The sequence below is a fragment of the Trichomycterus rosablanca genome, chromosome 26 (assembly GCF_030014385.1).
Source record: "Trichomycterus rosablanca isolate fTriRos1 chromosome 26, fTriRos1.hap1, whole genome shotgun sequence".
NCBI lineage: Eukaryota > Metazoa > Chordata > Actinopteri > Siluriformes > Trichomycteridae > Trichomycterus > Trichomycterus rosablanca.
The window spans coordinates 17,923,101-17,949,886 of NC_086013.1; the positions used below are offsets into that span (position 1 = coordinate 17,923,101).

At 43.2% G+C, this 26,786-nt stretch overlaps 2 protein-coding genes across 3 annotated transcripts in view; one reads left to right on the plus strand and one right to left on the minus strand.

The window, feature by feature from the left end:
• apooa (apolipoprotein O, a) overlaps positions 1-3,481 on the minus strand; it is a 14,659-nt gene extending 11,178 nt beyond the window's left edge. For both annotated transcript variants that reach the window (XM_062988715.1, XM_062988714.1), the window contains exons 1-3: positions 3,411-3,481; positions 1,096-1,200; positions 846-965 (exon numbers count right to left, since the gene is read on the minus strand). In XM_062988715.1, coding sequence (XP_062844785.1) covers positions 846-965; positions 1,096-1,200; positions 3,411-3,419 — 234 coding nt within the window. In that variant the 5' untranslated portion in view covers positions 3,420-3,481. The remainder of the gene's footprint in view (positions 1-845; positions 966-1,095; positions 1,201-3,410) is intronic.
• A 14,589-nt stretch (positions 3,482-18,070) lies between these two features.
• On the plus strand, positions 18,071-21,392 carry LOC134303421 (cystatin-B-like). Its single transcript, XM_062988830.1, has 3 exons — positions 18,071-18,183; positions 20,942-21,043; positions 21,210-21,392. Exons 1-3 carry the CDS (start codon positions 18,112-18,114, stop codon positions 21,336-21,338), a joined length of 303 nt encoding a protein of 100 aa, XP_062844900.1. The 5' UTR covers positions 18,071-18,111; the 3' UTR covers positions 21,339-21,392.
• The last annotated feature ends 5,394 nt before the right edge of the window (positions 21,393-26,786 follow it).

Sequence of the window (26,786 nt, forward strand, 5' to 3'; positions counted from 1 at the left end):
AGTGTGTGTGTGTGTGTGTGTGTGTGTGTGTGTGTGGAAGTGTGAGTGTGAGTGTGTGTGTGTGTGTGTGTGTGTGTGTGTGGAAGTGTGAGTGTGAGTGTATCTGGATCAGTAGATGGAGGTTCCGGCTGCAGCTGCACTCGGTACATCAGCACACAAACACTCACACAGTTCAACACTATACAAACAAAAGTATTGGGACGCCCCCCTCTAATCACTGAATTCATGTGTTTCAGTCACAACATTTACTAGCAGATGTAATAAATCATATAAAGCAAATAATGTATGATGCTTCTGAATTTGCAGCAACAGTTTAGGGACGGCCCATTTCTGTTTCAGCCTGAGCGAGCTCTCTAAAGACATGAACATACTTAACCCCACTCAACAGCTCTGGGATGAACTAGAACACCGACTGAACGGGCACAAATTCCCATACACAGACATCATTCCAAGTCTCGTGAGAAGCGTCTCTTCTGTAGAAGTCTCACAAGCTCACAGTCAGGCGTCCAAATACTTTTGCTCATACAGTTTATTTACTAAGCAAGTTTTTGAGGGTCCATGGAATTCTGTCTTGGCCAGTTGGGACTTTTTTAATGCAGCAGGACGATGTTTTCAACAGACGTGCTGGAATGCACATTTTAGGGCGTGTCGGTGTGTTCCTGTAAGATGATCTTTAGAGCTTTTCACTGGGATAGTAATCAAAAAGTCACTGGTGTGTTTGGTGTCCACATATAAAGAATCAAATGATTTGAAGCTCAGATGAATTCACTCGAACTTACAGAGTCATTATGAACATTACTAATATGTGTGTGTGTGTGTGTGTGTGTGTGTGTGTGTGTGTGTACCTGGCACCAGGTGATGTACGGTTCAGCCATTTTCCTGAGTGTGGTGATGTTCTCCTCCATCGTTCCTCTCTCTGGTTCTACATGATGAAACTTCTGCTGAGGAACGGTGTAGAGAGAGAGCTGCACACACACACACACACACACACACACACACACACACACACACACACACACACACACACACACAATCAAATAAATAATCACACACACAGACTCTACCCAGCAGTAGTTGTTTGGACGTTAGCTTTACCTCGTCCACATTCATTTCCTCTCTGGGTTTTTTCTCTGGATCTGCTGCCGATGCTGCTGCCATCATCCCCCCCAGAGCCGCCGAAAATCCTGCCGCACCCCTAAACTGGAGCACAGAACTAAAATTCACACAGTTCCACGTGTTCATCATGCTGAGAGGAACCCAGAGCACCTGCTGGAACTCCTGCAGCTGGATTCCTTCATAATTGATGAACTGTCCAGATGAAGTAATTCTTATGGTTGGTGTTGATGGTTGTGTGCTGATGGACCTGATGGTGCTTGAAAACCATGAAGAAGCTTAAATAACAGGACAGATTTATGTTGGTGCCACAGGGCTGGACAGCTGATAAACCTCGGAAGAACAGATTCAGTAAGATGTTTCCTCATCTGGGTCTCATTCCAGCACTAAAGCTCCGTCACAAGGGCGCGGCCGGGATTGGTCGTGTTTTAGTTTCATAACTGAATTTTAACGTCCTGAAATGAATCAAATCAGGAGCAACATCAACACCCAGTCTGGTTTATTAGACGTCTGTTGATAATCTGACGTTATGATGAAAGAACCTGTGGGAGGGACAACCATCTCTGCAGCCTCCATGAATCAGGCTTTTATGGAAAAGTGGGAAGATGGAAGCCGCTGTTAAATAAAAGATGAGACGCCCACCTAAAGTTTAGTTAAACAACATGAGGAAAGATTCTCTGGTCTGATGAGATAAAAAATTTAACTCTGGGCAGATCAGTGAGCACCATGTCTGACAAAATCAGCACTGCAGGTCATCCAGCTAATACCATCCGTACAGCAAATCAATCTGATGGAGCTTCTACAAAGACTGTCCAAATCAAGAGTGAGCAAAGCTTGTAGAGACGTCTCCCTCTAACCCTAACTGCTGCCAAAGAGGCGTCTGCCATTTATTAAATGTAGGGTGTGAATACTTTAGTGAATAAGAGCTTTCAGTTTTCATGTTTTCATGTTATTGACTGAATGCAGATTAATGGAGATTAAATCCACTCAACATCAAACCTGTTCACGTGTGTCTACAGTCATTACTACAAAGTTACAATAAAACTTCACAACCTTCAGAGTTCAACTAATATTAAAATCCAATTAAATAAAAGTTAGAAAAAATAAACTGAACCGAAATCGTTTTAAAAACAATTGACCAACAACCCAAACAAACGGCGCCGCCTGGTGGCCAAGAGTAAGAATGACAGAAAACACGATTTGTTCCATGAACGTTCCAGATGAAATTAAAGCTGCAGGGAGATAAAAACAAATTTGGCTCCAGTGGTTATAAGATGATCTCCAGCTGCAGCTTGTGTTTCTTCTCTTACATTCAGAGAATCATTTAGACCTCCTACAAGAAAGTCTTGACAAGAACACCGGGAGGCTCTCAGTCTTAAATTAAACTTATTTAATTATATGATTTACCAATAAATAAAACTATAAAAAATATTGATCCGTGCAGGTTTAATCCGAATAATTTAAAACTATTTTATTTTTGCTTTCTCAACTTTTACTAATCAAAGCTCATCAGTTTTAATCAAATTACTGGTGCAATTAAACTTTCATATTTTTAATTATTGACAAGCAAAGTGTCAGTGCTGCATTATACCCCTGATAAAAATTCTATAGTTATTTATACTATATTTTACACAATATAAGTTTATATTTAAATTTATGTTGCACTGCTGAGCAAAAACATGAAAGAAATGTGATGATAATAATTCATCTGGCGTTAAACCGCAATAATATAAGTAAGAAGCGGCACCTGGTGGCCACAGACGAGAATTACAACCAAAAGATTTCTAATTTAGTTCAATTATAAAAATAATAAAATAAATAATCATTTATAACAAAAATTATCACCATATAATAATTAACATATAAAATGAATTATAGTATAATTTAATAATACATTCAATAAGACAAAACTGTGTAAACACTCACTGCACCAAGTCCACTATCACATTACAGCTGCATGTGTTATACACACAATAACACTTAACACTGTAAACTCCAATTATAAATATAAGCACAAAACCGAAAATAAAACCAATATAAAATTAATTTAAATATAAGCACAACAAATCGATCAGAATAATCAATAAAATTAAAGTAACTGTATTTTTACTGAAATGTCCTTCTACTCACTCTCCTCTACAAACACCGCAGAAGAAGAAATGTACCGCACTCTCATCACACACAACACTGTATTAACTGTAATTAAACCGCATAAATAATCAAATATTTCATTCGAGTTTAAATGTAAATAAAGTTTCTATTAATTTATTCCAGGTTGAAAAGTTTGTAGTGCTCACCTTGTACATGTTTTCTGCTCTTCCTTACTTGAGACAGTTCAGCGGTGAGTGAGAGCGCGGTGCGACTGTCGCCCTCCAGCGGACAAACACTGCAAGTCCAATAAAGAAACGAGGAGGGGGCGAATACTTCTTCTTCTGTTTGATTTAATGGCGGTTGGCAAACCAATGTAAAGATGCATTTACCGCCACCAACTGGACTGTGTAATACGATATATCAGGGGGAAAAAAACATATTCTACAGTTTCTTCCTGTGTACAGTGTATGCAATTTCCTGTACTATGTTTATTGATTATCTTTAGTGTGTGATTTAGACCTGAGTGCCCTATTCTTAGACGTGTTATTATGGTTTCCTCCCTCCGTCTCCTGCCTGTCTTTCTACCTGAGTCTATCTTTTTTTGTATTCTGTATAAATGTCTTCCTGTTTCACTTCTATCCCAATATTCTTGCCAGGCTGTTTTGCCATACTTTTTAATGTAGACCTTTGCCTCTGTTTTGTTCAGTGGAATATGTAGATCTACGTATGTGTTTGTGTTTTAAAGTTTGTTTTGCTATTTTATCTACCTGTTCATTCCCCTCTAACCTAACATGAGCAGGAACCCAAAGAAAACTTACTGACCCACCTTTGATATCTATTTTATGTAATATGATATACATTTGATTTAAAATATCTGTTCTTAGTGATCTTCCTGACTGAATGCTACTAAGTGCTGAGTAGCTATCTGAAATGATGACATTGTTACTTAACTCTTTTTCCTGTAACCACTGTAGTGCCAGTAATATTGCCATTAATTCTGCGGAGTATACTGACAAGTGATTTGATAACCTTTTCTTAATAATATCATTGCTTGCTGAGACATATACCGCTGAACCTACTTTTTCTTTCTCAGGATCCTTTGAGCCATCTGTAAATATATGAACAGAATTTGAAAAGTGTTTATCTATATATTTCTGTACTATGTCTTTTTTAACCCATTCATTTGATTTATTCTCCAATATATTTCGTATACTTAAATCCACATCTGGCATAGGAAATAACCATGGGGGGGTTGAAGATAATGGGACTGTATGGCAGTACTGGAGTTCGTGTAATCCTACACTTTCAGCTTTAGCGTTACCTATCCACCCAAAACTTTAAATATTTGAGCCACAATGTTCCCAGCAGTATAGTAGTACCTTTTTGGTAGGATGAGTATTATCTTGTCCCTGAAGATTGACCCAATATGTTAACATTAGTTGTACCCTTCTGATCCTTAAAGGCATTTCTCCCATTTCTACCTGCATTGCTGATACTGGAGAAGTTTTAAAGGCCCCACTACATGTTCTTAATGCTTGAGCTTGCAGCACATCTAATATTTTTAAATTTGATTCTGCTGCAGACATATAGGCTATGCTACCATAATCAAATACTAATCTCATAAGTGCCCAATAAATGCTTAGTAATGACATCCTGCTTGCTCCCCATTCTTGACCAGATAGACAACGAAGAATATTAACAATCTTTTTGCATTTGTTTTTAACTTTTTCAAGGTGAACCTTCCATGTTAATTTTTCATCAAACCAGATCCCAAGAAACTTTACTGCCTTGACTTGTTCAAGAGGTTTTTCATACAATTTTAAAAGGATAGGTGTATTTTTCTACTTTCTAGAAAAACAAATCACTTGTGTTTTTGCTACAGATAATTTAAATCCCCATTTGTTTGCCCATTTCTCAACTGCGTTTATTGCATCCTGCATTTTTGTTTTAATATATGTTATATTACGACCTCTAATCCATATTGCCCCATCGTCTGCATATAAATATTTTCCTATACCATTTCCAAAAAATATCATGATCATAATATTAAATAATAATGGACTACATACACTTCCTTGTGGTGTTCCGTTCTCCACTGAGTGTACTCTTGAATATTTCGTACCTACTCTTACTTGAATTTTTCTATTAAATAAATTTTTTTTAACCCAATTGTAAGTCCTGCCACCTATGCCCATCAATTCTAATTTAATTAGTAATCCTTCTTTCCAGAGCATGTCATATGCCTTCTCTATATCGAAAAATACAGCTACCAGTGCTTCACTGTTATTCTGTGCTTTCCTAATATCTGATTCTAAGCATAATATAGAATCCATAGTACTTCGTCCCCTTCGAAATCCACTTTGGTGTGTATAGGTTAACCTTTCTGTTACCATTCGTTCCATGACTTTTCCTAGATGTGATGTTAATGCTATAGGTCTATAACTAGCAGGGTCAGATGGATCCTTCCCTGGTTTCAGTATGGATACTATTATTGCATGTTTCCATTCTGTAGGTAATTGACCAGCATCCCAGATCTTGTTGAATAGTTTTAGTACTACACTTAACGTACTATCAGTAATGTTTGCTAACATTTTGTAGCATACTCCATCTTTCCCGGGGGTAGTTTGTTTAGCCGATTTTATTGCTCTTTTAAGCTCAAACATGTTAAAAGGCAAATCTTGTAGGTCATCTGTCTTGTCCAACACCAAGTGTGTCGTTAATACTGTTGGGTGTTTTATACATTTTACTGCACTTAATACTTGAAATCCACAAAGTTGAATCAGTTCATCTGGACACAAGTTTGTTGTAGAGAAACGTTTCGTCAATCCAAATGACTTCTTCAGTCTGAGCTGGTGTTGAATACCCCGACCTTATATGCAGTTGATTTGCATAACGACCGATCACCGTCCATTGCATAACAATGGAACTGGTGATCAGGTATATGAAATTCACAATGACCATTAATTACAATGGTCATGTGTGTCTTTCACACATGATTGGGGTAACGCTCCAATGACGGCGTTGTATGATGGTGAGAGATGTACTCTCAGGCCCCCTCCCCGGTTCAGAGATTTACATTTACATTTTCAGCATTTAGCAGAGGGTTAAGGGCCTTGCTCAGGGACCCAACAGTGGCAACTTGGTGGTGGCGGGGCTTGAACCGGCAACCTTCTGTTTACTAGTCCAGTACATTAACCACTGAGCTATCACTGCCCTGGTGATGGTCGTTCCCTCTTCACGTAAATGGCCTCTTTGACTCCACGTTCAAACCAGCGTTCCTCCTTGTCAAGGATCTGCACATCTTCATCATTAAATGAGTGGCCGCTGGCTTGCAGGTGAGTGTAAACCGCAGAGTCCTGGCCAGAAGAGGTCGATCTTCTATGTTGGGCCATCCGTTTCACCAGTGGCTGTTTAGTTTCCCCGATGTACAGTTCCTGACAGTCCTCCCGGCACCTAACAGCATACACTACGTTACTCTATTTGTGTCGAGGAACCCGGTCCTTAGGGTGAACTCATTTCTGGCGTAGCGTGTTCTGGGGTTTGAAAGCAACTGAGACACGGTGTTTGGAGAATATCAGTCTTAATTGTTCCGATACTCCCGCCACATACGGAATCACCACTGGTTTGCGCTTAGACCGCGGTTGTTCTTCTCCTCCCTTCGATCCACTGGAGCCGTGTTTGGGCATTTTTCCCGCTTTTACGAATGCCCAGTTGGGATAACCACATTCACCCAGGGCCTTCTTGACATGAGATTTCTCTCTATCCTTGGCCGTTGTGTCTGTGGGGATGCTGTTCGCCCGGTGGTGCAGCGTCCTGATGACTCCTAGTTTGTGCTCCAAAGGATGATGGGAGTCAAACCTTAAGTACTGGTCCGTGTGCGTTGGTTTGCGGTAAACATCTTTACTAGCAATTTCACAGTCTAAGAAGGCTAAAACGTTGTCGCTTGCATCCTCCCTTGTGAACTTGATGTGTTTGTCCACCGAGTTGATGTGGTCCGTGAAATGTGGTACTTCCTCTGATTTTATTTTAACCCAGGTGTCGTCCACATATCTGAACCAATGACTCGGTGGTGTCCCTGAGTAGGTCCTTAGTGCCTTCTTTTCCACTTCCTCCATGTACAGGTTTGCAACAATAGGTGAGACGGGGGACCCCATAGCACACCCATGTTTCTGTTTGTAGAACTGTCCTCTGTACGAGAAGTAGGTGGACTGAAGACTCAGTTCTAGAAGTGTGCACACCTGGTCCGTGGTAAGGGTGGTCCTCGTGCTCCGGGTGGGGTCGCCTTGTAGTTTCCTACGGACCACCTCCACTGCCTCAGCAACCGGAATGCACGTGAAGAGGGATGTAACATCATACGAGACCATTGTTTTCTCCGTCTCAATGATGACGCCCTTCACCTTGTCCACAAAATCCATGGTGTTCTGAATGTGATGTTCCGTGCTACCTACCAACGGGTTGAGAATCGATGCTAGAAACTTAGAAATGTTATGTCACAGAGTTAATCATACAAACAATGGGTCGTAAAGGTACATCCTGTTTGTGTATCTTAGGTAACTTCTTCTTCTGCCTTGACTTTCTCTGCCTTTGGGGCTCTAGATGCTTTTAACCCAACTCTGCGTCTGGGTCCCTGAAGGTATTTACTTCTCTGCCTCTTCTGACTCTGGTAACTTGGATTTAGATTGTTCTGCCTCTGTTCATTAACAGTATTTAAATCATATTACAGTATAACAAACAGTAAAGAGTATGACTAGATCTTAACGATCCACCACCTTTTGGATGAAGGTTCACACTTGTGTTTAATTAAATTTGTTTTGTTATACTAAAGTATTAAAGCAGCTGTAAAATGTGTAACTGTGGCAGTAATGAAACACAACCTTTCAAATTGTATAAGATCACAATTCTGTTAATTTTTTTTTTACATTTCTAATGTGTTGGAATATGACTGTGGTGACTCGCCTCATCCTTCAACCCGCTTAGTTAAACGTATTGTGTAAGGGTTCATTCTGACCCACTTATGACCCTTTTTTTTCCACATACTTGTTTGGGCAAATGGTTCCCTGTCAACATTGTAAATCATGGAGATGTGTCTGCGTCAGCGGGGTGGGGCGACTGGCCATCGTGCCATCCTACTGGTGTAGGCACATAAGATTTAAAAGTAGGGTTGCCCGTCAGCTTGACTGGGGCCCACCTGCGTAACAGACGTGTTACCCAGGACTTTTTCCTGATCAGTTGGGCTCCTGCCAAAACCTGTACGGGTTCCTCAGTTTTAACAGCATAGCGGGATGAAGGGCTGAGCGCTGAGGTCGTTTTTATTTTTTTATCTTTTGCTGTGTGTTATATAGATTAGTATAGTCATTGTTATTTTATAGAATGATGTGAATGAGGTTTAAGATTGTGCCATGTAGAAGGACTGTTGGATGACTCAGGAAAGGTTACTAGCACGTCATTAAGTCACCATTTCCTGCAAAGTCATAAAGGACAGAAGATGGATCACATGATAAATCTGGACAGCGAGGAGCAGAACGTAAAACGAAACATTATCCCTAATCGCACACATTCACATATTCATGCGTTTACACACACTCGCATCGAGGACTTTTTATCATCAAGTACAATGTCACACTGCTAGCCTCGGTGTGCTCCTATGTGCCACGCCCCTCTTCTCTGTGTGCACACTCACTCCCCTGCCATGCCTCACAGGTGATTGGCTCCCTGAGCTAATCAGCCCCAGCTGCTCCTCATCAAGGAGCATTTATAAGGAGAGCTGGGGCAATGGGCAGGTTGGAGACTATTTCATTGTAACTCTGTTTGCTCTGGTGGCTCCTTGCTCCTTGCTCCTTGCTCCTTGCTCCTTGCTCCTTGCTCCTTGCTCCTTGCTCCTTGCTCCGGTCTGTTTAGTCCTGTCCAGTCAGTTTAGCCCTGTTAGTCTGTTTAGTCCTGTTTAGTCTTTGTTTAGCCTGTCCGTTAGCCCTGTTAGTCTGTTTAGTCTGTTTAGTCCTGTTTAGCCTGTCCGGTAGTCTGTTTAGCCTATTTAGTCTGTTTAGTCCTGTTTAGCCTGTCCGGTAGTCTGTTTAGCCTGTTTAGTCTTGTTTAGCCTGTTTAGTCTTGGTTTAGCCTGTCCGTTAGCCTGTTTAGTCTGTGTAGCCTGTTTAGTCTTGGTTTAGCCCGTCCATTAGCCTTTTGTTTGTTTAACCTCCATGTGTTAGCTCTGTGTTATCTTGTCTTGGTGTGCCTGTCTTTTGTTTATTAATAAATATAGTTTAGTTTATTACATCTCTGCGTGTGTGTCCGCCCCTCCTGTCCGTCTAGCCCACATATCCGTTACAGAATAGTCTCCCTAAAGAGGACACAGCGAGATGTTTTTTGTCCATGTTTTTCCGGACTTCGGCTCCATGAGGTTTCCTCAAACCTTCCCGCTTAGTAGGCCAGCTCCATATGATGGAAGCGACTCAGGCGTCGAAGGCTTCCTTCTACAGAGCCAGCTCTACCTGCAGAACCTTCTGGACCCCCAGCCAGCTGAAATCGACAGGGTGCGATTTATGATGTCTCGGCTGAGGGGTGCTGCTCGTGAGTGGGCTAAGCAGCTTTGGTCTGACAGGGGAGTTGAGCTGAACTCGGTTAAGGTGTTTAAGGGCCTCATGAGAGCAAAATTTTCCTGCAGCAAAGCGCCCACTGCTAATGTGGTCCGGACTCCAGTGTTTTCGCAGCTGAGTCCAGTTTCTCCAGGGTCCAAACAGCTGACTTCTGACGCATATCCAGGGTCCAAGCAGCTGATTTCGGACGCCTCTCCAGTGTTTTCGCAGCTGAGTTCAGTTTCTCCAGGGTCCAAACAGCTGACTTTTGACGCATATCCAGGGTCCAAGCAGCTGATTTCGGACGCCTCTCCAGTGTTTTCGCAGCTGAGTGACTTTTCTCCAGTGTTTTCGCAGCTGAGTCCAGTTTCTCCAGGGTCCAAACAGCTGACTTTTGACGCCTCTCCAGGGTCCAAGCAGCTGATTTCGGATGCCTCTCCAGTGTTTTCACAGCTGAGTCCGGTCTTTCCAGGGTCCAAACAGCTAACTTTTGACGCATATCCAGGGTCCAAGCAGCTGATTTCGGACGCCTCTCCAGTGTTTTCGCAGCTGAGTGACTTTTCTCCAGTGTTTTCGCAGCTGAGTCCAGTTTCTCCAGGGTCCAAGCAGCTGATTTCGGATGCCTCTCCAGTGTTTTCACAGCTGAGTCCGGTCTTTCCAGGGTCCAAACAGCTAACTTTTGACGCATATCCAGGGTCCAAGCAGCTGATTTCGGACGCCTCTCCAGTGTTTTCGCAGCTGAGTGACTTTTCTCCAGTGTTTTCGCAGCTGACTTCGGACGCCTCTCCAGGGTCCACGCAGCTGAATGACGTTGCTCCAGTGTTTTCGCAGCTGAGTGATGTTTCTCCAGTGTTTTCGCAGCTAACTTCGGACGCCTCTCCAGGGTCCACGCAGCTGAATGACGTTGCTCCAGTGTTTTCGCAGCTGAGTGATGTTTCTCCAGTGTTTTCGCAGCTGACTTCGGACGCCTCTCCAGGGTCCTCACAGCTGAGTGATGTTTCTCTAGTGTTTTCGCAGCTGAATGACGTTTCTCCAGTGTTTTCGCAGCTGACTTCGGACGCCTCTCCAGGGTCCTCGCAGCTGTATGACGTTTCTCCAGTGTTTTCGCAGCTGACTTCGGACGCCTCTCCAGGGTCCTCGCAGCTGAATGACGTTTCTCCAGTATTTTCGCAGCTGACTTCGGACGCCTCTCCAGGGTCCTCGCAGCTGTATGACGTTTCTCCAGTGTTTTCGCAGCTGATTTCGGACGCCTCTCCAGGGTCCTCGCAGCTGAATGACGTTTCTCCAGTGTTTTCTCAAGTGACTTCGGACGCCTCTCAAGGGTCCTCGCAGCTGACTCCGGACGCCTCTTCGCCAGGGTCCTCGCAGCTGACTCCGGACGCCTCTTCGCCAGGGTCCTCGCAGCTGACTCCGGACGCCTCTTCTCAAGGGTCCTCGCAGCTGACTCCGGACGCCTCTTCTCAAGGGTCCACACAGCTGACTCCGGACGCCTCTTCTCAAGGGTCCACGCAGCTGACTCCGGACGCCTCTTCGCCAGGGTACTCGCAGCTGACTCCGGACGCCTCTTCGCCAGGGTCCTCGCAGCTGACTCCGGACGCCTCTTCTCAAGGGTCATCGCAGCTGACTCCGGACGCCTCTTCTCAAGGGTCCACGCAGCTGACTCCGGACGCCTCTTCTCAAGGGTCCACGCAGCTGACTCCGGACGCCTCTTCTCAAGGGTCAACGCAGCTGACTCCCGAAGCCTCTTCGCCAGGCTCACCGCAGCTGACTCCCGAAGCCTCTGCGCCAGGCTCACCGCAGCTGACTCCCGAAGCCTCTTCGCCAGGCTCACCGCAGCTGACTCCCGAAGCCTCTTCGCCAGGCTCACCGCAGCTGACTCCCGAAGCCTCTTCGCCAGGCTCACCGCAGCTGACTCCCGAAGCCTCTTCGCCAGGCTCACCGCAGCTGACTCCCGAAGCCTCTTCGCCAGGCTCACCGCAGCTGACTCCCGAAGCCTCTTCGCCAGGCTCACCGCAGCTGACTCCCGAAGCCTCTTTGCCAGGCTCACCGCAGCTGACTCCCGAAGCCTCTTCGCCAGGCTCACCGCAGCTGACTCCCGAAGCCTCTTCGCCAGGCTCACCGCAGCTGACTCCCGAAGCCTCTTCGCCAGGCTCACCGCAGCGGACTCCCGAAGCCTCTTCGCCAGGCTCACCGCAGCTGACTCCCGAAGCCTCTTCGCCAGGCTCACCGCAGTTGATTTCTGTTCCCGAATTGGCGTCCCCCGACGGCACTTCTGTTCCCGAGTGGGTGTCCTCCGACGGCACTTCTGTTCCCGAGTTGGTGTCCTCCGACGGCACTTCTGTTCCTGAGTTGGTGTCCTCCGACGGCACTTCTGTTCCTGAGTTGGTGTCCTCCGACGGCACTTCTGTTCCTGAGTTGGTGTCCTCCGACGGCACTTCTGTTCCTGAGTTGGTGTCCTCCGACGGCACTTCTGTTCCTGAGTTGGTGTCCTCCGACGGCACTTCTGTTCCTGAGTTGGTGTCTTCCGACGGCACTTCTGTTCCTGAGTTGGTGTCCTCCGACGGCACTTCTGTTCCTGAGTTGGTGTCCTCCGACGGCACTTCTGTTCCTGAGTTGGTGTCTTCCGACGGCACTTCTGTTCCTGAGTGGGTGTCCTCCGACGGCACTTCTGTTCCCGAGTTGGTGTCCTCCGACGGCACTTCTGTTCCCGAGTTGGTGTCCTCCGACGGCACTTCTGTTCCTGAGTTGGTGTCCTCCGACGGCACTTCTGTTCCCGAGTTGGTGTCCTCCGACGGCACTTCTGTTCCCGAGTTGGTGTCCTCCGACGGCACTTCTGTTCCCGAGTTGGTGTCCTCCGACGGCACTTCTGTTCCCGAGTTGGTGTCCTCCGACGGCACTTCTGTTCCCGAGTTGGTGTCCTCCGACGGCACTTCTGTTCCCGAGTTGGTGTCCTCCGACGGCACTTCTGTTCCTGAGTTGGTGTCCTCCGACGGCACTTCTGTTCCGGAGATGGCGCCCCCTGATGGCGCTCCTGTTCCAGAGTTGGTGTCCTTCGAAGGTGCTTCTGTTTCCTCATCGGCACCCACCGACGGCGCTCCTGTTTCCTTGTCGGCACTCCCAGATGGCGCTCCTGTTTCCGAGATGACGCCCCCAGATGGCGCTTCTGTTTCCGTGTTGGCGCCCCCCGATGGTGCTTCTGTTCCCACATTGGCGCCCCCCGACGGCGCTTTTGAACTCTCGTCGGCGCTCCCCGACTGCGCCTCTGGATTTCTGTCGGCAGCCTGCGTCCCACCATTTTTATCACGCCTGCCTGAGGACATTTTTAATGACTTCAAATTTACCCCGCAGGGCCCAGGACCTCCTTGTTTTTGTTTTTTTAGGCACTCCAGGTGTAGTGCCTTTGGGAGGGGCATCTGTCACACTGCTAGCCTCGGTGTGCTCCTATGTGCCACGCCCCTCTTCTCTGTGTGCACACTCACTCCCCTGCCATGCCTCACAGGTGATTGGCTCCCTGAGCTAATCAGCCCCAGCTGCTCCTCATCAAGGAGCATTTATAAGGAGAGCTGGGGCAATGGGCAGGTTGGAGACTATTTCATTGTAACTCTGTTTGCTCTGGTGGCTCCTTGCTCCTTGCTCCTTGCTCCTTGCTCCTTGCTCCTTGCTCCTTGCTCCTTGCTCCTTCATCCGGTCTGTTTAGTCCTGTCCAGTCAGTTTAGCCCTGTTAGTCTGTTTAGTCCTGTTTAGTCTTTGTTTAGCCTGTCCGTTAGCCCTGTTAGTCTGTTTAGTCTGTTTAGTCCTGTTTAGCCTGTCCGGTAGTCTGTTTAGCCTATTTAGTCTGTTTAGTCCTGTTTAGCCTGTCCGGTAGTCTGTTTAGCCTGTTTAGTCTTGTTTAGCCTGTTTAGTCTTAGTTTAGCCTGTCCGTTAGCCTGTTTAGTCTGTGTAGCCTGTTTAGTCTTGGTTTAGCCCGTCCATTAGCCTTTTGTTTGTTTAACCTCCATGTGTTAGCTCTGTGTTATCTTGTCTTGGTGTGCCTGTCTTTTGTTTATTAATAAATATAGTTTAGTTTATTACATCTCTGCGTGTGTGTCCGCCCCTCCTGTCCGTCTAGCCCACATATCCGTTACATACAATCAAAGTCCATGATCTTGTAATCCAAAAACTTGATCAGTAAAAGTAAAATCAGTAGAGATCCAGTTCGTTTAGAGTGGAAAAAATAATCAGTGTAATGTTCTGCTTTATAAGCTCATTTATTAAAGTAATTTGTTTGATTGTATTTTTACTTGTCTTGCATTGCAACGTGTTGTGAAACTGTACTTGTACTGTAACCCTATCCAGGTGAAGAACACTGTCGAGCACAAATTGGTCGTTAGGAGGTTTTTCACCCACCTCTGGATAGGTGATCAGAATTATTGAGTTTGTTAGAATAAAATCATACTGTTTGATCCTTATGTGGTTGTTTTCAGTGTTTGATTACTTATTATTGTTGTTGTGACTCTTGTATGTCTCAAAGTGAATCATTTTAATTTTTTTTTTTTTTTTCTAAACTGTGTAAGTTAACATGAATGAAATGTTCTCTCACCTGTCACATATTTACACAGTGGATCGTTAAGCTCTACTGATTATACTTTTACTGTTTAAGTCAATCATTTAAATGATCTTTGGGGGGCCTGAGGGTGTTTACTTCTCTGCCTCTTCTGCCTTGGACTTCTCTGCCTTTGGGGCTCTAGATGCTTTTAACCCAACTCCGCGTCTGGGTCCCTGAGGGTGGTAACTTCTTCTTCTGCCTTGACTTTCTCTGCCTTTGGGGCTCCAGATGCTTTTAACCCAACTCTGCATCTGGGTCCCTGAAGGTATTTACTTCTCTGTCTCTTCTGACTCTGGTAACTTGGATTTAGATTTTTCTGCCTCTGTTCATTAACAGTATTTAAATCATATTATGGTATGACAAACAGTAAAGAGTATGACTAGATCTTCACGATCCACCACCTTTTGGATGAAGGTTCACACTTGTGTTTAATTTAATTTAATTTCAGTGTAATGTTCTGCTTTATAAGCTCATTTATTAAAGTAACTTGTTTGATTGTATTTTTACTTGTCTTGCATTGCTACGTGTGGTGAAACTGTACTTGTACTGTAACCCTATCCAGGTGAAGAACACTGTCGAGCACAAATGCTGGCAAGGTGGGAATTTTCCTCCTTAAATTACTTGTTAGGAGGTTTTTTGCCCACTTCTGGATAGGTGATCAGAATTATTGAGTTTGTTAGAATAAAATTATACTGATTGATCCTTATGTGGTTGTATTTAGTGTCTGATTACTTATTATTGTTGTTGTGACTCTTGTATGTCATTTTAATATTTAAATTTTGATATGTTTTTATTTATTAATAATCCAATAAAATGATTAGAACCTTTATAACTTGTGGTCTGCTATATTTGATTTTCTTTTTTGACTCTTCTACAAATCACTGAAACCAAAAGCCTGTAACAACTTGCAATGTTGTGCTCTATAAAATTGCTTTTTTATAATTGAGTAGAACGTAAATTAAAACATACTTTTTGTAACATCTAGTTAAATGTTGTGAATAATCACACACACCTACACTGAAGTGTTTCATTACTAGCAAGGCTGTACATTTGCATTAGCAGTAGGGGTGTTGTGATTCTGATGGACTGAGTTTGGTGATCACTCCCGTATAGGGCTGAGATACTCCAGTAGAGTTGGAGATAACAGAGCTAAAGGTGCAGGATGGGTGTACGCTGTGTGTGTGTGTGTGTGTGTGTGTGTGTGTGTGGGGGTGGGGGTAAATTAAATTAATTTAATTTAATTAATTAAATTAATAATTTAATTATTTTAATTAAATTATTAAAATAATTTAATTTTATTAAATTATTAAAATAATTTAATAAAAAATAATTTTATTAAATTATTAAATAAAAATAATTTGTGTGACCACCATTATTATCCAGCACTGCCTTAACCCTCCTGGGCATGGAATTCACCAGAGCTGCACAGGTTGCTACTGGAATCCTCTTCCACTCCTCCATGATGACATCACGGAGCTGGTGGATGTTAGACACCTTGAACTCCTCCACCTTCCACTTGAGGATGCGCCACAGGTGCTCAATTGGGTTTAGTCCATCACCTTTACCTTCAGCTTCCTCAGCAAGGCAGTTGTCATCTTGGAGGTTGTGTTTGGGGTCGTTATCCTGTTGGAAAACTGCCATGAGGCCCAGTTTTCGAAGGGAGGGGATCATGCTCTGTTTCAGAATGTCACAGTACATGTTGGAATTCATGTTTCCCTCAATGAACTGCAGCTCCCCAGTGCCAGCAACACTCATGCAGCCCAAGACCATGATGCTACCACCACCATGCTTGACTGTAGGCAAGATACAGTTGTCTTGGTACTTCTCACCAGGGCGCCGCCACACATGCTGGACACCATCTGAGCCAAACAAGTTTATCTTGGTCTCGTCAGACCACAGGGCATTCCAGTAATCCATGTTCTTTGACTGCTTGTTTTCAGCAAACTGTTTGCAGGCTTTCTTGTGCGTCAGCTTCCTTCTGGGATGACGACCATGCAGACCGAGTTGATGCAGTGTGCGGCGTATGGTCTGAGCACTGACAGGCTGACCTCCCACGTCTTCAACCTCTGCAGCAATGCTGGCAGCACTCATGTGTCTATTTTTTAAAGCCAACCTCTGGATATGACGCCGAACACGTGGACTCAACTTCTTTGGTCGACCCTGGCGAAGCCTGTTCCGAGTGGAACCTGTCCTGGAAAACCGCTGTATGACCTTGGCCACCATGCTGTAGCTCAGTTTCAGGGTGTTAGCAATCTTCTTATAGCCCAGGCCATCTTTGTGGAGAGCAACAATTCTATTTCTCACATCCTCAGAGAGTTCTTTGCCATGAGGTGCCATGTTGAATATCCAGTGGCCAGTATGAGAGAATTGTACCCAAAACACCAAATTTAACAGCCCTGCTCCCCATTTACACCTGGGACCTTGACACATGACACCAGGGAGGGACAACGACACATTTGGGCACAATTTGGACATGTTCACTGTGGGGTGTACTCACTTATGTTGCCAGCTATTTAGACATTAATGGTTGTGTGTTGAGTTATTTTCAGAAGACAGTAAATCTACACTGCTATACAAGCTGTACACTGACTACTCTAAGTTATATCCAAGTTGTCCCATGAAAAGATATAATGAAATATTTGCAGAAATGTGAGGGGTGTACTCACTTTTGTGATACACTGTATACTATAGGGTGTGTGTTTCAGGGTGTATGCTGTGTAGACCCCAATTTGTCCCAAATTACGTACTGAATACTAGCTAGTGTTCTGATATTCTATTAACTAACTTAAACTGAAAAAAACTTCAAACTGTCAATTTTTTAAATGCATAAATTCTGCAAAGAAGTGAGGATTGATCCACAAAGTGTAATATTGCAAATGTGCAGCTTAGGGATGTTGTTTATGTACACTATATATTCCAGAGGAGTGGAGGCTGGTAAAGCAGCAAGTTTGATTAAACTAATACGGACACTGACGGTGCTCGGCACTGGTCAGCACATGCTGCATCTATCGTGCGAAGCCTCCAATAGCTTCCTCTCACCATACAGTAACAGAGAGAACACACTATACTCTGTGTACTCCTCCACCACTCCTACAGATACCTCAACCAGCCAGCCAGCAGTAGGTGCCGTTACAGCAGCAAGGAGACTCACCATCCGACACGCCCTCCCACAGACACGTCACTGAGAGACACCATGAACTCTGGGTGATCTTTTAGCTAGAACAACAGCCACTCTGCTGAGAAGCTTCTCACAAGACTTGGAACTACTTCTGTGGGAATTTGTGCCCATTCAGTCAAAAGACAACAGCATTTTTCAGTCGGTGTTCTGGTTCATTCCAGAGCTGGTGAGTGGGGCTGAGGTCAGGGCTCTGTGCAGGACGCTGGAGATTTTTCAAACCGATGTTGTGGTTAGAAGGGGTGTCCCGATACTTTTGTCCCTGTCGTGTATTTACAATAAACCCTGTACCTCCAGACACGTTCAGCTGAACCCGTGGAGCAGTGTGCGTGCTCCACCCTGTTACACCAGACCTGCCAGTTTTTGGGCATGAATCAGCCGATGGGCTCCGTCCCAAACCACTCAGTGTAGGGTGTGTTATGAACTGGGCGGGTGTGTAAGTGTGCTGTGTGCTTGCTGGTGCCCCCGTGTGAGGAGGGTGGAGCGATCCATGACTGAACCCAGGTGAGCGGGGCAGTATAAATAAGAGCAGCAGAGCCGTAGAGCGGGCGGTCGGAGGTGATCGGAGGAGAATCATGGCGACTCTGTGCGGCGGGACCGGGACGGTGAAACACGCCACCAAGGAGGTACAGAGGATCTGTGATGAGGTGGGTACGGGTGTGGCACACATTCATCTACAGGGTTTCAGTTCATGCTTATAGAGTTCTGTAAGTGTAAACAGCTTAATATTAATATTTATTTGTGATTTTTTGTTTTGTTTTTGAACAACCTCAAATCAGAAAAAGTTGGAAAATGTAGATTTAAATTTAAATAAGTTAAGATTCCTTTATTGATCCCCATGGGGGAAATTCGAGTGATACAGCAGCTCCAGTACAGTGTAAGTAAAAATAAACCTGTTTCTTCAGTTTGCTTTGATGTTTTATTTGATGTCAGACAGATTGATTGTGAGATGTTTCATCTTCTCTCTGCTCGACTTCATTTCATGTGTTAATAAACATCCATTCCTGCATTTCAGACCTGCAACACATTCCAAAAAAGTTGAGACAGGGGGAATTTAGGGCGTGTAATGAGAGTGATACTGATCATGATTTGGAACAAAAGCAGCATCCAGGAAAGGCTCCAGAGTCTCTGAGGAGCAAAGATGATCAGAGGATCTCCAGTTTGTCCACAAATACCTGAAAAACGGTATTTGCACATTATTCCCTCTACAGTGCAGAATATCATTAAAGGAATTTCAGTGTGTGAAGGATGACGGTGCGAGTCTGAGCTGAACCCTGTGATCTCTGATCCCTCAGGCGCCGCCTTAATAACTGTCGTTCATCACCGGCTGATAGAACCGCATGGGTGTGGATATACTACGTGAAAGAGCGGCCATATGGTTACCACGGTAACCAAAGTGATAAATGCTTTACCGTCCCAGCTTTTTTGGAATGTGTTGTAGGCCTGAAATGCAGGAATGGATGTTTATTAACACATGAAATTAAGTCGGGCAGTGAGAAGATAAAACATCTCAGGTTCATCACTGTGATCATTTCCACACTGTCCCAATTTTTTCTCATTTTGAGGGTTGAACTTGCACTACATAGCCAAAAGTATATGGACACCTGATTAAGAGCTTATCGGACGTCCCAACACGACTTCTGTGTGATCTGTTCAGCTAGAACAACAGCCGCTTTTCTGAGACGTTTTTCACAAGACTTGTGAGAGTATGTCTGTGGGAATTTGTGCCCACTCAGTAATACAAAAGAGCATTTGTATGGCTGGCTGCTGCATCCCAAACCTTCATGTCATGGGTGTGAGAAATCATCGAATCAAAAGCACAGCGGCATATTCAAAATCCATCATTTAGCAGACGCGCCCAACACAACTTCAGTGACCCAGTCCATGCCGTTTAGAGGTTGTGAGGACCATGATCAAGAACCCAACAGTGCAGTGATTGGATTCAAACCAACAACCTTCCAATTACTAGTTCAGTATATCTGTGTAGGTTCTGAGTCGTCCAGCTCATGATGGAGTCTAAGGCGACTGGACTTCTTTTAGGTTCAGTTCTAAAAGCTGATGGGTCCCAAATATTGAACATCTAGTGGGGTGGGGTGGTCACTGTGGAGGTGCTCCTCATGGTCATCGACCCACCCTGTCAACACTGAAGAAGACTTTTGGATTAGAGGTGAAACGTCTTCAAGAACCTAAAAAGTCGTCCAGACACTTTCAGCTCAAGCACTCGAGATGGCTGAGCGACCACCACCACGCTTCACATCATTCATCATGTCCAGTAAGATCTGAATCTGAAGTTTTAGAAGGATGACGTGAGGATGGATGAGGTTTGGTTTGTTCCTCCAGACCTGAGAGAGAGAGAGAGCGAGAGAGAACCCCGCCCTACATAATATCCTGAACACCACACCCCAGTACAGGTTTCTGAGTCCCTGTTCCAACATGTCCCTCTCCCGGAGTTAAGAACACGGCTGCTGTGATTGGCTGTTTGAGCCGGGAGTTCAGGGGGGTTGGGGGTGTGGGGGTGTAGGACAGGGTGTGGCGCTGCACTGCTCAGTCATGTCTGATCAGAATGAATCCTTCTGTTCCTCAGACGTGATTCATACAGGTGAATTAATCCAGGTGAGACGCTGAAAGTGAGCGGGTGTTCCGGACGGGCGTGGCACCTCCACGTTCCCAAATAAAACCTACAGCCTTAAGGAGGATTTTGGTATGTTCTTGCAGTGTCTGTTTGGGCTTCTTCCAGAAAGGTTTCAGATGCAGAAGGTGGATTGGCTGCTCTTAATTGCCACGTGCCTTGTGTTTTAGGGTGGTGCATGTGCATCAAGCTTTGTGTCAATAGTTTAGGGAAGGTCCTTTCCTATTCCAGCACATTTAGCTTTGAGTCATCAGTTTAGGGAAGGTCCCCTGTGCACAAAGCAAAATCAATAAAAAAAACCAACATGGTTTGATGGTTTGACGTGGAGAAAATCAGGTGACATTTAGAATGAATTGGAACCCCGATTGTGAGCCAGGCCTCCTCGTCCAATGACAGCATCTCACTGAATGAAAGCTACTTTTGTCGGAATGCGCACAAATTCCCATAAACACGCTCCAAAATCATGCTGAAATCCTTTGCAAAAACTGGAAGATGTTACAGTGAGTCTGTATTGTATCTGGATTTGAAATGGAATGTCGATCAAGCTTAAGCTCAGGTGTCCACATACTTTTGGCCGTACAGTGTTTTGTACTTGTGTCTTTACTTGTAATCATTTTGGAGCTTCAGATTTAAGAAGATTTAAGAAAAACAGAACTGCAGCAACAATTTAGACCCACGTTCCTCTGTCCTGCTGGTGCAGTCGATAATAAGTCCATAAATATGTGGATGGCGTGGTGAACCCACTTTTACTGACCTGGTTCTCCTTCCTGTTGCAGGTGAAGGTTCATGTGGAGGAGAAAACCGGGAAGAAGTTTGAGGAGTTCAAGGCCACATCGTTCAGCGCTCAGACGGTGGCAGGAACAAACTACTTCATCAAGGTGCGACTTTAAACAAACAAACAAAGTCATTTTATGATTTTGGCAGCGCACCGTTCCTTCCTCAGGCACAGAAACTGAAGCACCTGGAGGAATCGAACCCAGGACCTTCGTGCAGTCGATGTTTTGATGTAATTACTGACGGCGTCTTTTTATTTGTGTCTCTCAGGTGAAAGTCGGAGGGGACGATTACCTTCACGTCAAAGTCTTCAGGTCTCTCCCGAGTGACGGATACAAACTCAACATGCAGGGGGTCCAGAGCCCCAAAACACACAAAGATCCCATCGACTATTTCTAACACACACACACACACACGTCTCCATACCAAGAGAAATAAAATCTCTGAACTGAACGGTTGTGGTGTGTTTTGTGTTCAGGGCATCAAATGATAAACGAGTTCTAACGTTATGTAATAAACTCACACACACACACACACACACACACACACACACACACTGGGTGTGGTTTGTTTGGGGTAAAATAGGTTCAATTATAAAATGATATTTTTCAGCAGTGGTGCCTCACTACTACTTTGTTGACAAAACGCACACAAATGATCACAGTCATGTGATCTAAAACCTTGAGCAAATCATTCCAGGAAGGATGGAGGCTGGTAAAGGTGCAAATAGGGGCCAAAATATATAAAATATGAATCACTTATGATCACGGGTCCACATACTTTTGGCCATATAGTGTTTATAAAAATATAATTACATTTTTATATTTCAATTTCTCTCGTACAGGACAAGGCAACACAAACAGAGTGGGTCGAACAAATATAATAATAATAATAATAATAATAATAACAACAACAACAATGATAATAATAATAATTAATAAATAAATACTAGTAATAACAAAATAATAATAATTAATAAATAAATAATAATAATAATTAATATATAAATAATAGTAAAAACAACGATAATAATAATAATAATAAGTATAACTATACTATTTGAAATAATTATAGTCATAATAATATAATGTAATTGGGACAACATAACTCAGTTTACTCAGTTGTGTAGTCGTAGCCTAAGGTACTGGACTAGCAATCAAAAGGTCACTGGTTCTAGTCCCACCACTGCCAGATTGTCACTGTTGGGCCCTTAACCCTTAATTGCTTAGACAGTATACTGTCACAGTGCTGTAGGTCACTTTGAATAAAAGCGTCCGCTAAATGCTGTAAATGTAAATAATAAGAAGAAGAATATTTGTAATAATAATAATGATAACGTGTCTCTCTCTCTCTCTCTCTCTCTCTCTGTCTCTCTGGGTGTGGTTGGTTGGTTGGTTGGTTGGTTGGTTTGTTTAAAGTAAAACAGGTTCAGTTATAAAATACTGAAACTCATTAACAAGCTCTTTAAGTATCTTACAGTAAATAATTCTTTGTTAACACGAGTACTGCAATTAAACTCTCCTCCACCCGTCCACCCCACACCCCTCCACACCCCCCGCGCTGTAGATGAAGGAACAGATGAAGGTGCTGAGATGTTTGGGTTTTACAGTAATAATAAGGTGAGGAGCTGGTCTTTATCTCCTCTCTCAGCTCTATATAAGAGAGAAGAACTGAGTGAGGAACCCAGAGAGAAACATGTCACTAAAACATCTACTGTTCGTCCTTTTGGTTCTCTGTCTGCTGTCTGATTCTGGTACGTTCCATCAGAGGTTTCATTAATCTCTGGGTCATTTAAACATGTAAACCTTAATTCTGTAAAATTAATTCTAAGCTTTGTATTATAGACGGCAAAGGAAGAACAAAAGGAAGCAAAACCAAGAAAAAGAAATCTCCACTCCTCAAAACAGCCAAGAAGATCCAGGAGCAACTAGGTGAGTCTTCAGCTTCTGTCTGGTTCCTACTGAACCCTAAACTAAACCCTACAGAGGAGATTTTATTGTTTAACACTTAAGATAAACATACTACACAGGCAAAAGTATATAGACACCTATTTACTTTTAAATCTTAACAGCTCAGTCTGGTATAGTTTGGTGTGACTACAACCTTATCCAGCACATTTAGATAAATTGGAATGAAGATTGTGAGTCAGACCTCATCACCCGACATCTGTACCCAAATTTTAATAATGCCTGTGTGCTTGAATAGATCTAAAATCCAGTAAATCCATGGTCATGTTCCAAACTCCAGTAAAATCTTTCCAGAAGTGAAACAAGACCCTAAATGTGTAGCTGTATTATTATATGTGTTGAGCTTCCTATGTGTTTCTTTCAGATCCGTCTGGAATTTTGAACCCGTCCAGAACGTCCAGAACCCTGGACCTGGGTGAGTCCTTCTCCTCTAAACAGTCGTTATGAGCAGCAGATTCACTGGATTTTAGTTTCAGAGATAAAAACTGTTATTTACGGCCTTAGAACTAAATGAACGTATGTGTGCTGCAGGGTTTTACATAAACAGACACTTACTGTAGGGTAATGTGTATAATAAACAACATACAATCCTAGTAGTTATGCTGTATAATCTAGTAAATGTTAGTCGAACTGCTGAATTGCTGCATAAAGAAGAGTTTTCTATTAATATAAACAAAAGAACTGCAGCGCTCGACTGCTGCAGGGGTAAATTATGCTTGGCCAGTATTACTGGTATTCAAGGTTGATCCCCAGCGGTGCTGTCAACCAGTCGGACGTCTACATACAGACATGATTGGCTGTGTCTGAGGGGGTATGGCCACAATCCAACGATGGATTTGCAGCCTGTCCAGTGTTTCCCGCCTTGTGTTTTCAGGTGAACCGGACTCACAGCAACCCTGACCAGGATAAAGCGGTGGATAAAAATGGTGCAAACAGTGAATGATGTTTACTGTAGATGAAGCTGCAGGGGTTTAATCGTGGGTTTTTTTCACTGTATGAAAACATTCTGTGCAGCTAAACTGACGGAGCAGAGCATCGTGAACGAACACGTCAGACGTAAGTAATAACACATCAATAACAATAATAATAAAAACAATAACAATAACAATAATGTGAGTGTGTTATTGTTCTTGTGTTGTTTCCACAGTGAGCACACAACGTAAGTCTGATCCTCTTTTCTATTGATTTGTTTCACTTGGTTCTTTAATAATCTGAACCTTTAGTGTAAATCAGATTTATTTTACTGTCAAGCTCAGTATTTACACCGAGCAGGTTTAACATTCTGAGCACTGAGAGGTGAAGTGAATAAGACTGATTATCTCTTCATCACGGCTCCTGTTAGTGGGGGGGATATATTACGCAGGGAGTGAACATTTTATCCTCAAAGTTGATGTTAGAAGCAGGAAAAATGGGCGAGCGTGAGGATCTGAGCCAGGTTGACGAGGGCCAGATTGTGATGGCTAGACGACCGGTCAGAGCATCTCCAAAACTGCAGCTCTTGTGGGGTGTGTCCTGGTCTGCAGTGGCCAGTATCTATCTAAAGTGCTCCAAGGAAGGAACAGTGGTAAACCGGCGACAGGGTCATGGGCGACCAAGGCTCATTGATGCCCGTGTGGTCCGATCCAACAGACGAGCTCCTGTAGCTCAAACTGCTGAAGAAGTTCATGCTGGTTCTGATAGAAAGGTGTCAGAATACACAGAGCAGCACAGTTTCAGGGCTGTTTTGGCAGCAAAAGGGGGACCAACACAATATTAGGAAGGTGGTCATAATGTTATGCCTGATCGGTGTACATATAAAAATGTATACATTTGTGATAGCGGATAGTTAAACTTCTGGTCAATTTCAGCACAATTTATAGCCAACTATTGCAGAGACTTTCCCTAGACGTGATATGATTAGAGATCAGTCACTACAGTTATATTTACAATTTATATTAATAATGATTATAATTATTTTATTATTGATATAAATTAGTAATGATGTGTTTGTGTTTTCTGTCTGTTAGTGATGAACTGGCTCCATAGAGTGGTGGACCTGGGTAAGACATCTAACAAACATCTCACAAAAGAAAGTGGACAACCTTTTTAATTCTTAAGTTTAGGGTGTTTAGGCCAAATTGCTATCAGGTGTAAATAATCAATCAATTAATTAAATACAATATATGAGGCAACAGTTTGGGCAAGGTCCTTTCCTGTTCCAACATGACTGAGCCTTGCTGTGGAGGAACTCCTGACCTCAACCATATTAAACAGCTTTGGGATGAATCGGAATGTTGATTGTGAGTCAGGCCTTCTTCTTCAACATTAGTGCCTGACAGAGTTCAAAATCTGTCCTTCCAGGAAAAATGGAGGCTGGTAAAGATATTTTCAAATATATTTTTCATATTAATCACTCATGAGTTTGGAATTGGAAGTCTAAAGATGAGGTGTCCACATACTTTTGGCCGTATAGTGTTTATTGAAATACAATTACATTTATACTTAAAGCTTCTTAAAGCTAAATCTCTTACAAACAGGACAAGGCATCGCAAACGGAGTGGGTCGAACAGGTACAATAATAATAATAATAATAATAATAATAATAATAATAATAATGGTGATGTTATTGTATTATATTATTATATTTATTCTTTTTTTCCAGTGAATATGATCTGATCTAACACAGGTAAGATCTATCTATTAGTAAAAAAAAATATCTAATATTAATAACATTTAAGATTATTTTAGTTACGTTTACAGTTTTGTGGTTTTTACAGCTGTAATTTTCTTTAACTGAATAACTGGAACAAACAGAAAACAGACTGAACCTGATATTAGGATTTATGTCCCAAAGCTCTTTTTATCTCAGTCAGTCTCTTTTAATTTCATCATCTAGATTTTGTTTATTCCAGAATCAGTTGTGATGTGTGTTTTAGAATAAACATATTTATTTGTTATATATACAGATACAGATGTTCAGTACAATGAAATTCTTTCTCCATGTATCCTCGCTTGTTTGGAAGCTGGGGTCAGGAATTGTACAGCGCCCCTGGAGCAGAGATATTTAAGGGCCTTTCTCAAGGGCCCAACAGTGGCTACATGGCAGAGCTGGGATTTAAACTCCACCCACTAGGCTCCCACTGTCCCTCATTCATAATTTAAAAAGTCCTCATTATTTTATCTGATCTTTAGATGATGGCTCCTCCATTACTGTGTTTGTTGTGTCTGAATGCCTCATGCTTTCTCCTCCAAATGAGTTCTGGTCATTGTGGCCCAACACCACGATCAAAAGCACCCTGAACACAGCATAAAAACTGCAGTTACCGTAGCAACCACTGTGTGAAATACAGTGGTGGTGCGGGACCATCATTCAGTTATGGAGAAGCTGAATGTAAAAGTGATTATTATGATGTAAAGTGTTTATTTATTTACTGTAGTGCAATAATCTGAATCTCTCTTGGTGGTTTGTGTGTGAATCTAAACTCCTTGTTTTTTATTAGGAGTGAAGAAGCTGCGGTGTGTGTGTGTGTGTGTGTGTGTGTGTGTGTGTGTGTGTTCTTACCACCGGAGGATTCAACTCATCCTGAACACAGAAAATTATAACTGTACTGTGTATTCAATACAAACACTATATACACACAAATATTTGTTATGTGTGGATATACCTCATTCCCCTGTGCATTAAGGCGACCCCTACTGGTCTTGACACGCCTCTTCCAGCATTGTACATACACACCATAAAGAGAAAGAGTCCAAAGTAAGTGGACATGTACCGTTAGACGAGGTGCATCAGTGTAACAGGAAATAAACTAACGTTATGGAATGATAAAAAACTTTATAAATGATTAAAATGATTTAAACATAATGATCGTCTCTGTTATTGACCTGAAAAACAACCATG